General features: G+C 44.3%; 1 protein-coding gene across 1 annotated transcript; it reads right to left on the bottom strand.

Annotated features, from left to right (window-relative positions):
• Positions 1 to 4020: 4020 nt before the first annotated feature.
• Positions 4021 to 4968, bottom strand: LOC123376189 (olfactory receptor 52K2-like). The gene has a single exon (XM_045028017.1). It carries the CDS (start codon positions 4966 to 4968, stop codon positions 4021 to 4023), a length of 948 nt encoding a protein of 315 aa, XP_044883952.1.
• Positions 4969 to 12179: the final 7211 nt, after the last annotated feature.

Raw genomic sequence — 12179 nt, 5'->3', positions numbered from 1 at the left:
TTCATAACTTCAGATACAAAAATGATACTTGCCTATATATTTCTTCTTTCTCATGGGGAACTTCAATCACCCTGGCATCTGCTGGGAGAGCAATACAGTAGAGAGTGTTGGTTACAACTTCCTGGTGCAAGTACTGGAGGAACCAACTAAGGGTTGTGCTCCTCTTGACCTCACAAACAGGGAAGAATTGGTATGGGAAGTAGAATTGGGTGGCAACCTGGGAAGCAATGACCATGAGATGGTTGAGTTCAGGATCCTGACAGGAAGAAAGGAGAGCAGAAGAATATGGAACCTGGACTTCAGAACAGCAGACTTTGGCTCCCTCATGGAATGGATGGGCAGGATCCCTTGGGAGGGTAATATGAGGGGGAAAGGAGTCAAGGAAAGCTGGCTGTATTTTAAAGAAGCCTTATTGTGGGCATAGGAACAAACCATCCTGATGTGCAGAAAGAATAGCTTGGCTTAACAGAGAAATCTTCGGTGACCTTAAACCATGCACTGCTACAGGCTGGGGACTGATTGGCTATGCAGCAGTTCTCCAGAAAAGGACCTGGGGATTACAGTGGACAAGAAGCTGGATATGATGTTTGTACACCAATGCGAGGAGCCTAGGTAAGAAAATGGAGAAACTAGAGTTACTGGTGCAGGAAGTGAGACCAGATATTATAGGAATAACAGAAACATGGTGGAATAGTAGTCATGACTGGAGTATGGGAATTGAAGGGTAGGTGCTGTTTAGGAAAGACAGGAATAAAGGCAAAGGTGGTGGAGTAGCATTGTATATCAATTATGAGGTAGACTGTAAAGAAATAAGAAGTGATGGAATGGATAACACAGAGTCTGTCTGGGCAAAAATCACATTGGGGAAGAAAGCTACTAGAGCCTCCTCTGGGATAGTGCGTGGGGTGTGCTATAGACCACCGGGATCTGATTTGGATATGGATAGATAACTCTTTAATGTTTTCAATGAAGTAAATATCAATGGGAATTGTGTGATCATGGGAGACTTCAGCTTCCCAGATATAGACTGGAGGACAAGTGCTAGTAATAATAATAGGGCTCAGATTTTTCTGGATGTGATAGCTGATGGATTCCTTCACCAAATAGTTGCCTAACCAACAAGAGGGGATGCCATTTTAAATTTGGTTTTGGTGAGTAGTGAAGACCTCATAGACAAAATGGTTGTAGGGAAAAACCTTGGTTCAAGTGACCATAAGCTAATTCAGTTCAAACAAAATGAAAAGATAGACAAAAATAGATCTGTGACTAGGGTTTTTTATTTCAAAAGGGCTAATTTAAAAAAATTAAGGCAATTAGTTAGGGAAGTGGATTGGACTGAAGAACTTGTGGATCTAAAGGCAGAGGAGGCCTGGAATTACTTCAAGTCAAAGTTGCAGAAATTATCAGAAGCCTGCATCCCAAGAAAGGGGAAAAAATCATGGGCAGGAGTTGTAGACCAAGCTGGATGAGCAAGCATCTCAGAGAGGTGATTAAGTAAAAGCTGAAAGCCTACAAGGAGTGGAAGATGGGAGGGATCAGCAAGGATGAAGGTTTCTAACCATTAGAGGAGTGAAGTTCTGGAACAGCCTACCAAGGAGAGTAGTGGGGGCAAAAGACATATCTGGCTTCAAGACTAAGCTTGATAAGTTTATGGAGGGGATGGCCTAATTTTGGCAATTAATTTGGCAATTGATCTTTGATTATCAGCAGGTAAGTATGCCCAGTGGTCTGTGATGGGATGTTAGATGGTTTGGGATGTGAGTTACTACAGAGAATTCTTTCCTGGGTGCTGGCTGGTGAGTCTTGCCCACATGCTCAGAGTTTAACTGATTGCCATATTTGGGGTCACAAAGGAATTTTCCTCCAGGGCAGATTGGCAGAGGCCCTGGAGCTTTTTCACCTTCCTCTGCAGCATGGGGCACGGGTCACTTGCTGGAGGATTCTCTGCAGCTTGAGGTCTTCAAACCACAATTTGAGGACTTAAATAACTTAGACATAGGTTAGGGGTTTGTTACAGGAGTGGGTGGGTGAGATTCTGTGGCCTGCATTGTGCAGGAGGTCAGACTAGATGATCATAATGGTCCCTTCTGACCTTAAAGTCTATGAGTTTATGAAAGCTACCTTGTTGAGGTCAGAACATGTAGGGATAAAGTGAGAAAGGCCAAAAGCCATGTCTAGCTGGACCTTGCAAAGGGAATTAAAACCAATAGTAAGAGGTTCTATAGCCATATAAATAAGAAGAAAACAAAGAAAGTAGAAGTAGCCGCTAAACACTGAGGATGGAGTGGAGGTTAAGGATTATCTAGGCATGGCCCAATATCTAAACAAATACTTTGCCTCAGTCTTTAACTGAGGCTAATGAGGAGCTTAGGGATAATGGCAGAATGAGAAATGAGAATATGGAGGTAGATATTAACACATCTGAAGTAGAAGCCAAACTTGAAGAGCTTAATGGGACTAAATTGGGGGACCCAGATAAACTTCATCCAAGAATATTAAAGGAACTGGCACATGAAATTGCAAGCCCATTAGCAAGAATTTTTAATGAATCTGTAAACTCAGTGGTTGTACCGTATGACTGGAGAATTGCTACCATAGTTCCTATTTTTAGTCTTGGGGGAAAATTTGAAGGAGAAAGTAGTTAAGGACATCGAGGACAATGGTAATTGGGACAAAATACAACATGGTATTACAAAAGGTAGATTGTGCCAAATCAACCTGATTTCCTTCTTTGGTAAGGTAACAGATTTTTTTAGATAAAGGAAACCCAGCAATTTCAGTAAGTCATTTGATATAGTTCCACATGGGGAATTATTAGTTAAATTGGAAAAGATGGGGATCAATATGAAAATTGAAAGGTGGATAAGGAACTGGTTAAAGGGTGTCAGGGACTCAAACCCCGACAGTGAAGTTCGTTGTCTGACCGCAGAGAGACAGGCAACACCAGCAAGGTCCGATCAAAAGCTCTTTATTGACAAGTGCACACATCAATAGAGAGCAGCTCGTCTCCAGAGAGAACCAGCCGGGTCTTTACATCTCAGTATCAGCCTATATAGACAGTTTTATTACATCATAGATCATTCACTTGAGCAACCCCCCACCTTTTCTAACAACTAGAAACTAGGCACCTTTAATATACACGCATGCCTAGTTCCCTATGTCTACAGCATTAGATTGTTAATATCTTAACAAGCACCAAAAGTTAGGAATGTAGGGGAGTTAAAAACAGAAAGAAAACTGAACCAGGGAGTGAGTAAGGACGCTGGGAGGCTGAGTTTTTTATCAGTTCTTCAAACGAACTGTTCCTAACACAGCACAGCTGGTACTATGCCAGGAATCCAGCCCCTCACTTATCTCACTTTTTCCCAGGGCTTTGTGAAACATGCTGTTTCTCAGTATTTTCCACTCCAGGATTACCCAGAAGCCCTTGTTAGCCTGACTTCGGTCAGGTTGGCATACCTGTTTTGTCTGCTATATCTTTATTCAGGCCTAACAAGGGGAGACTACAAGGGGCATACTGAAAGGTGAACTGTCAGGCTGGAAGGAGGTTACTAGTGGAGTTCCTCAGGGATCGATTTGGGGGGCAATCTTATTTAATCTTTTTATTATTGATCTTGGCACAGAAAGTGGGAGAGTGCTAATAAAGTTTGTGGATGACTGTGGGTTGGAGAGGAGGGAAGTGAGGAACGTGTTGGGCTTTGAGGTAAGAGGTGGGGAATGGAGCGGGGCCTTGGGTGAACAGGTGGGACAGTGGAAGCGGCCTTGTGGAAGGAGGTAGGTAAGGGGTCAGGGCCTTGGGGAATAGGCAGGGCAGAGTGTGGGGCCTCAGAGGTCTAGTTAAAAGCAATTAGAAAGGTGGCCATCCTATGAGAGAATGAGTTGTACGCAGACAGAGCGCAGCAAGGGCAGGAAAGGATTTAATGTCACTTTGACTGTCCAGTAAGTGATTGTGGGAAGGGGGCCCAGCCAGCCAGCTCTGCACAAAGCTCGATCTAAGAGCCAGAGCAGCAGGAGAAAACTTTATGCCCTTTTATGTGTAAAGAGCCGGAGCAGCCTGTCCCGGATCTGTTTGGTCCTCACCCCGTAGATGACGGGGTTTAGCATGGGGGGCAGCAGGAGGTACACATTGGAAATGAGAACGTGGAAATGCTGGGGCACATTTTGGGCAAATCTGTTCAAGAGGGAGATGATGATACCTGGGAGGTAAAAGGCTAAAATGACAAAAAGGTGGGAGCCGCAGGTCCCAAAAGTCTTGAGACGCGCGTCTTTTGTGGGGAGGATGAAGATGGCCCTGAGGATCTGTGTGTAGGACACTCCGATAAAAATCACATCCAGACCCATCAAACAGAATTGCACAAAGAGGCCATAGTAACTACTGACACGGGTGTCAGCGCAGGCCAGGTTCACCACAGCTATGTGCAGGCAGTACGGCTGGGGGATGACGTTGGTTCTGCAATAAGGCCACTGCCTTGCCAATAAGGGATAGGGTAATATAACTATGCAACCACGCAGCACCACGGCCAGGCCAATCTTGGCCACCATGGGGTTCGTCAGGGTGGTGGAATGTCTCAGGGGATGGCAGATGGCCACGTAGCGATCAAAAGCCATGGCCACAAGGATTCCAGACTCCATCGCTAAGAAGCAATGAACGAAGTACATCTGGGTGAGGCAGGCACTGAAATTGATCTCCCTGGAATTGAACCAGAAAATTGCCAGCATGTTGGGCAGGGTGGATGTATACACGACCAGGTCAGTGATGGCCAGCATGCAGAGGAAATAGTACATGGGCTCATGGAGGCTCAGCTCCATCTTCACAGTGAACAGGATGGTGAAGTTCCCGAAGATGGCTATGATGTACATGATGCAGAAGGGGATAGAGATCCAGACATGGGACGCCTCCAGGCCAGGAATGCCCAGCAGGATGAAGGTGGAGGGGTTGGTGAAGTCGGTTGTGTTGGAATCTGACATGGAGTAGGGGAGAAGGTGTCCAACTCTGAGGCAGAACCGTGTCTCCTGCATGCGCAGTACGTTCCCCTGACTTCCTGAAGTGCCCAGGATCTAGGGTGATGGTTGCAGTACAAATACCTGGATGGAGAGAAAACATGAATATGAGCTAGTTACCGTCACCTTCAGCCCCCCACTAAAACCTTTCCAGCACATCATCAAGGATTTACAACCTTTCCTGAAGGACGATCCCTCACTCTCACAGACCTTGGGAGACAGGCCAGTCCTTGCTTACAGGCAGCCCCCCAACATGAAGCAAATACTCACCAGCAACCACACACCACACAACAAAAACACTAACCCAGGAACCTATCCTTGCAACAAAGTCCATTGCCCACTCTGTCCACATATCTATTCAAGGGACACCATCATAGGACCTAATCACATCAGCCACAGTATCAGATGTTCGTTCTCCTGCACATCTACCAATGTGCTATATGCCATCATGTGCCAGCAATGCCCCTCTGCCATGTACATTGGCCAAAATGGACAGTCTCTATGCAAAAGAATAAATTGACACAAATCAGACGTCAAGAATTATAACATTCAAAAATCAGTCGGAGAACACTTCAACCTCCCTGGCCACTCAATTACAGACCTAAAAGTTGCAATACTCCAACAAAAAACCTTCAAAAATTGACTCCAACAAGAAACTGCAGAATTGGAATTAATTTGTGAAGTGGACACCATTAAATTAGGCTGGAATAAAGACTGGGAGTGGATGGGTCATTACACAAAGTGAAAACTATTTCCCTATGCTATTTTTCCCCTACTGTTACTCACACCTTCCTGTCAACTGTTGGAAATGGGCCATCCTGATTATCACTACAAAAGTTTTTTTTTTCCTCCTGCTGATAATAGCCCACCTTAATTGATTAATCTCATTACAGTTTGTATGGCAACACCCATTTTTCATGTTATCTGTTTGTATATATATCTTCCTACTGTATTTTCCACTGCATGCATCCGATGAAGTTGGTTTTAGCCCATGAAAGCTTATACCCATATAAATTTGTTAGTCTCTAAGCCCTGGTCTACACACAGCCCCTGGTTCGAACTAGGGTACGCGAATTCAGCTACGTGAACTCCGAGAAGTCGAACTCGCCGCGTCGACTCGGCGGGTAAGTATAGACGTGGCCTAAGATGCCACAAGTACTCTTCATTTTTTTTGAGGATACAGACTAACACAGCTACCACTCTGAAATGTGAATATGATACACTATATACACTACTGGAGGCTGTTCTCATGGGCGAAGCAGAGTGATCGCTCTTCGCACACTGAAAAATGATATTTTCATTATTCAGATAAATAAATTATGAAGAACTGACCCTACTAATGTCAATTCCATATTTTATGGTGCTCCCTTCTCAATAATTCCTGCACATCATGGTGTGGGAAACCTTACTAGGCACCAGCAGGAAACACAGTTGTGGACACTGGTTATCCATCATTGTTCCTTAGGCTTTTTCTACATTGCTGTGTTTTTTCGCAAATAGGCAGCTTTTGGCAAAGAAACAGCAGCTGACTACATACTGCAAAGTGACCTTCAATGACAGAACTCCTCAGTTTCAGTGACATCATGTAACCACCTTGACAAGAGTTTTATGCAAAAGTTTTGTTTTCAAAGTGCCAGTGTATACACTTGTGCTTGTTTTTATCACTATAATTGGCCTCTGGAAGGCGTCCCCCATTGCTCATCCTGAGAGCTCTGGGGAAAAGTTTCAATGCCTCTCCCCTGCATCGAGGTAAATGCTTTCTGTCCCTCCCCCTTTAAAGGCTCTGGAATTTTGAAATTCCTCTTCCTGTTTGCTCGGTGTGGAGTGCTCACATCACACCTCCCCTGGTGGCCATGGCAGCTCTGTGCCTCGGACACTGCTGAGCTTCTGGATCCACTCAGTATTTGGGGAGAGGAGGCTGTGGAGTCCCTGCTGCGCTCCAGCCATAGGAATGTCAATACCTAGGGGCAAATTTTGTGCAGCATGTGGGAAAAGAGCTACGATTGAGACACACTGCAGTATACAGCAAAGGTGAAGGAACTATGGCACATGTACCAGAAGACAAAGGAGGCAAACAGTGTCTCTGGTGTGGTGCCACAGAACTGCCATTTTTATATGAAGTTTGATGATATCCTCAACAGTGACTCCATTTCAACCACCAACAGCCCCGTGGGTACTTTGGTGGGGGTACTCCTGTCAGCGTACGTAATCTACCTCTCTGAGAGGTGGGTCAATGAAGAATTCTTTGGTAGACCTCATGCTGTATATACCACGGTTAGGTTGACATAGCTACATCTACCTAAGAACATAAGAACGGCCGTACCAGGTCAGACCAAAAGTCCATCTAGCCCAGTATCTGTCTACTGACAGTGGCGAATGCCAGGTGCCCCAGAGGGAGTGAACCTAACAGGCAATGATCAAGTGATCTCTCTCCTGCCATCCATCTCCATCCTCTGACGAACAGAGGCTAGGAACACCATTCTTACCCATCCTGGCTAATAGCCATTTATGGACTAAGCCACCATGAATTTATCCAGTTCCCTTTTAAACATTGTTATAGTCCTAGCCTTCACAACCTCCTCAGGTAAGGAGTTCCACAAGTTGACTGTGCGCTGCGTAAAGAAGAACTTCCTTTTATTTGTTTTAAACCTGCTGCCTATTAATTTCATTTGGTGACCTCTAGTTCTTGTATTATGGGAATAAGTAAATAACTTTTCCTTAACCACTTTCTCAACATCACTCGTGATTTTATATACCTCTATCATATCCCCCCTTAGTCTTCTCTTTTCCAAGCTGAAGAGTCCTAGCCTCTCTCATGGGTGTGGGTTTTTTTTTACTATTGAAAAAAAGAGCAAATATAATTTTCATTTGCATTAGCAGAGGCAGAGCATGCAAGTCACGGGAGGGGATAATAGCACTTTTCTTGGCACTGGTTAGACCGCAGTTGGAGTATTGTCTCCAGTTTGGGTCTCGAATATATAGGAAGGATATAATCCAGATGAGAGTGACAAAGACACTACATGGGATGGAGTGCAAGCCATACAAGCAAAGGCTGAAGGAAACGGGTATGTTTAGTTTGGAAAAAGGAAGATTAAAGGGGGACATGACAGCAGTCTTGTGATACTTGGCCATAGTTTGTATTGATGGTGGCACCAACCATAGTTAAGTCTGTCTGACACCTTCAACTACAAGACTTCCTTTTCAGTTGCGTATAAGTTTGCCAAATATTAACCTGAAATTTCCCACGCTGGGTGTCTACTTCCGGCTGAATTGCATTTTGAAAGTTGTAGGAATAACAGTTCAGCCAATTTCTAGAATGAAGCTAGGGGAGAAGATGTCTTGACCATATTGAAAAAAGCACCTCAATGCTTTTCAGCAGATAAAGTCTGGTAACACCTCCCAACCCAACCCACTAACAGCCAAAGCCCTAAATTGCAAGAGGAGGAGGTGACAATGTCTGTACAGTAACACACAGCTGGCTCCTGAGGTTTTACTCAGTTCTTGCTCCAGACGGGATGTTTTTCTGGACAACCTGCTTGAGGGCCTCTCTACACTTAAAACACAACAGGGGGCTGCCATAGCACTTCTTGGGGGCCTGAGCAAACTGCAGCCCACAGCCTCCGAATCTGGCCTTGTCCTGGAGTCTACTAACAACTTTCATCCTGAAGGATCCACTGTGCCACTGAAATGCAGCCACCTTAGGGCTGCAGCCCGTCACCAAGGGGCACAGCAAAGATACTAGCGCAAATTCAGTATACTAAATCCAGGATTCTAGAGCAAATTCAGCACCTGTGGCAAGGGCCCTGGGATGTTTGGTGGCTGTGTGGAGTGGAAATGAAAACAGACCTATTCTCTACCCCATCATGCATATGTTACACTTGGTTTGTCAAACACAAAAAGGATGGTACCTGTGATTTTTTAGATCGAAGCCTCTTCGCTGAGAATATCCCTCAGGTAGCCGTGTCCCACATCTCTCTCAGCCCAATATCTGCAGCAGCATCCCACGCTGAGAGCTGACACAGGGATGTGCACCATTTATAATATAGCTCTGTGCAATCCCAGGGGGGTTCGCTCACCCCCTAGGGGAGAAGCAGCATCTGGATGCAGACAGGCTGGAGACCAGACACACCTCTAGCTCATGTCTCTGTTACCATGGCTACACTTCTGGGCTTGTTATCCAACTTTAACAGTAAACAGTAATTATGGGACCTTCCCAAAGGGAGATGAGAACTCTTGGGGTCTCCACTGAGTCAGAGAGGAATTGGCTGCTCTGTGTATTTGTGTATAGTTAAAAAAATCATAGTTGATTACTAAGAAAACTAGGGATAATGCCTTTGTCTTATAGGGTCGGATGCTGTGTAAATGCCCAGGATGGATGGGCAGATATTAGACAGACAGATCTGGAGAAAGATGACTGAGGGGACACACGAACACTTCCTGGAGGCACAAGGGATTTTCGCTAAGGGATCAGAGATCAATAATTCTCATCAGTAGCTATTATCATATCACATAGAACCTTTCACTGAAGGATCTTCCAAAAACCTAGCAAAGGAAAGTCACTATGAACATATCCCCATTATATACCTAGGTAAACTGAGGTACAGGGAGACATGACTTGGTCAAAATCAAACAGAGAATGACAGACAGAACCCAGGAGTTCTGAGTTCCCTGCCATAAAAGTGGTCTCTCCTTCAGTAACTGAGTGCATTATAAGCGGGAAATGGAGTCATACTGTTGTAAGGCCTCTTCATTGGGTAGGAGTGACGGATTTCTGCAGGATGCAACCTGAAAGAGGGGTTCCTGTGAGCCCTCTCACATACCAACCTGGGCCCCCTCTAACACTATGAGGCTGAAAAGCTGCAAGCCCCTCCAGGTCTTGCACTTACACACCCATACACAGAGACACACCCACCTGCAGTTACGTGAAAGCTTTCACTAGCCACTCATGAACCAGCAATAGCGAGGCTCGAACCAGTTCCCCCAGGGGCCCAGCCTAGGACCTCCGAGCCGTGCTGTCTTACCCTTGTCAGAAGATTGACCAATGTACATTTATTGCCCTGCCCCCTTCCCTCAATGTGGAGAGGACAATGCACCAGCCCCTGTTCCTGAGCAGATTTCCCTTTATACGTCAAATAACACATGGTTACATAAATAAATAGAAAGCAGATGTACTAAGTACAGAAAAAATGATTTTAAGCTTTTATAAGTTAGAGAAAACAGGTCAAAGTTGGTTACTTAAGGAATAAACAAAATCACAATCTAAGTTCTATACCAGGGGTTGGCAAACTTTCAGAAGTGGTCTTCATTTATTCGCTATAATTTAAGGTTTTGCGTACCAGTAATACATTTTAATGTTTTTAGATAGTCTCTTTCTATAAGTCTATAATATGTTACATACAACAATAGTTTAGTTAAGTAAATAATGTTTAAGAAGCTTCATTTAAAATTAAATTAAAATGCAGAGCCCCCCGGACAAGTGGCCAGCACCTGGGCAGTGTGAGTGCCACTGAAAACCAGCTCACGTGCCGCCTTCGGCACCCGTGCCAGAGGTTGCCTACCCCTGTTCTGTACACTAGACAGGATTTGAATCAAGGAGTGTCTCACCTGATGGGACAAACGGTCCACCCATCTTTCATACACAGGCTAGAAATCCCTTCACCTTGGGACAACATCCCTTGTTCAGTCGTTATTCTTAAGGTGGTTCTGGGTGTTGAGTTGTGGGGAGAGTGAGGCCAAGTGACAATATCTCTTTCCCCTATTACAGATTCTGCCATGTGGAGGGAACCTCATTTTTTCCAAGCAAAAGCCCCCAGTGCAGTTAGTGGAAAAATTCAGGAACAAGATGGAGTCCAGTGTCACATGAGCTGGTCACGTGCCCTTGCCTGCTTCGATAATTCATAGCAGAGGCCATAACCCATATCCTGGCTAGAACATTCACAGGAAAGTCCATCAGGTGGGGATAATCTTCTTCTAACACTTACTGTGTTTTTTAATGCACCATTTCCTTGAATGGTTCATTCATAATATGCTAGCTAGATCAGCTGTAAACTACATTGTGGCTGTTACCAAGGAGCAAACACTTTTGAAATACTGATACATAGTCAATATTAAAAACTTTAGGGACAAAAATAATACATGCATACAACTAGGGTGATCATGTTCAACAAATCATAACTTTTCCATTGATGTGTTACATGACAAACTATATAAAACACATCAAATCATATCACCATGGTAAATATGGGGACACGAGGGTGTTGCTTTGGGGAATATAATATCGGACCTCGCCCCTTAGTTTACTGCAGGAGTATTTGTCACTGACTAATGCAGTGGCAGTGTGCCCAAGGCCTTAATTAGATTTTAACTGTACAACTTCCATATGTTGCAAACATTGTGGTGTTACCCACAGGTGTTCTTGCACAGTTCTCTGTACCAATCAACACTCTGTAGATCAGTCTAGTGATCTCAAAAGTCAGCAAGTGCCTTCTCTGGGTCACTAGAAATGTCTGTGCACCATTGTTTTCCATTTTGCTGTTCCAGTTGCTGATATCTCAACAGAGATAGTCATCAATGCCATGAGGTGGTGAGACTCAGTTTCCCCTTTCACACAGCAGACCTGGTTTATTATGGTTTCCCTGATGAGAGAAGCTTTGAACCTGTCTACAGAGGTTAGCAGAGAAGAACTATCCCCACAGGGCTTCTTCCATACTACTCATAGCATGGCTAAAAACTTTTCCCCAAAATCATGCATATTACAACTTTTCATAGGATTTACCATCACTACCAAGTTCTTTGTTATAAGGTTTACAAATAGCAACAATTTAGAATAATCAGATTTAAGACCATCACCAAATCTTTTATCACAGGTAGGTTTTTCCATGTATTTTTATTATACCATGTCTTTAGCTTGAACAATTTGGTTTGTTCAAAATCCATTGGGCCATTCAATTCCTCCAGGAACCTTGGCATGTATTTAGTTACTGTTTTTCCTTTCCTCTCAGTGTCCCCTTCTGTAGGGATCTAAGTCTAAGGTTATCATTGATGTCTTGGTATGCCAGGGTCTGGTAACGTAAAGATGTAAGAGGACTTTGTATGCTCGCTAGCCCTCTGTGGAGGAAGGAGGAAAAACGGAACATGCTTCCCCACTAGTGTTAACTTCTCTGTTTGTGGTTTATTCG

This window comes from Mauremys mutica, chromosome 1 (assembly GCF_020497125.1).
Source record: "Mauremys mutica isolate MM-2020 ecotype Southern chromosome 1, ASM2049712v1, whole genome shotgun sequence".
Taxonomy (NCBI): Eukaryota; Metazoa; Chordata; order Testudines; family Geoemydidae; genus Mauremys; species Mauremys mutica.
The sequence above is the reverse complement of the archived record's forward strand: the minus strand, read 5'-3'. Positions and strand labels throughout refer to the sequence as shown.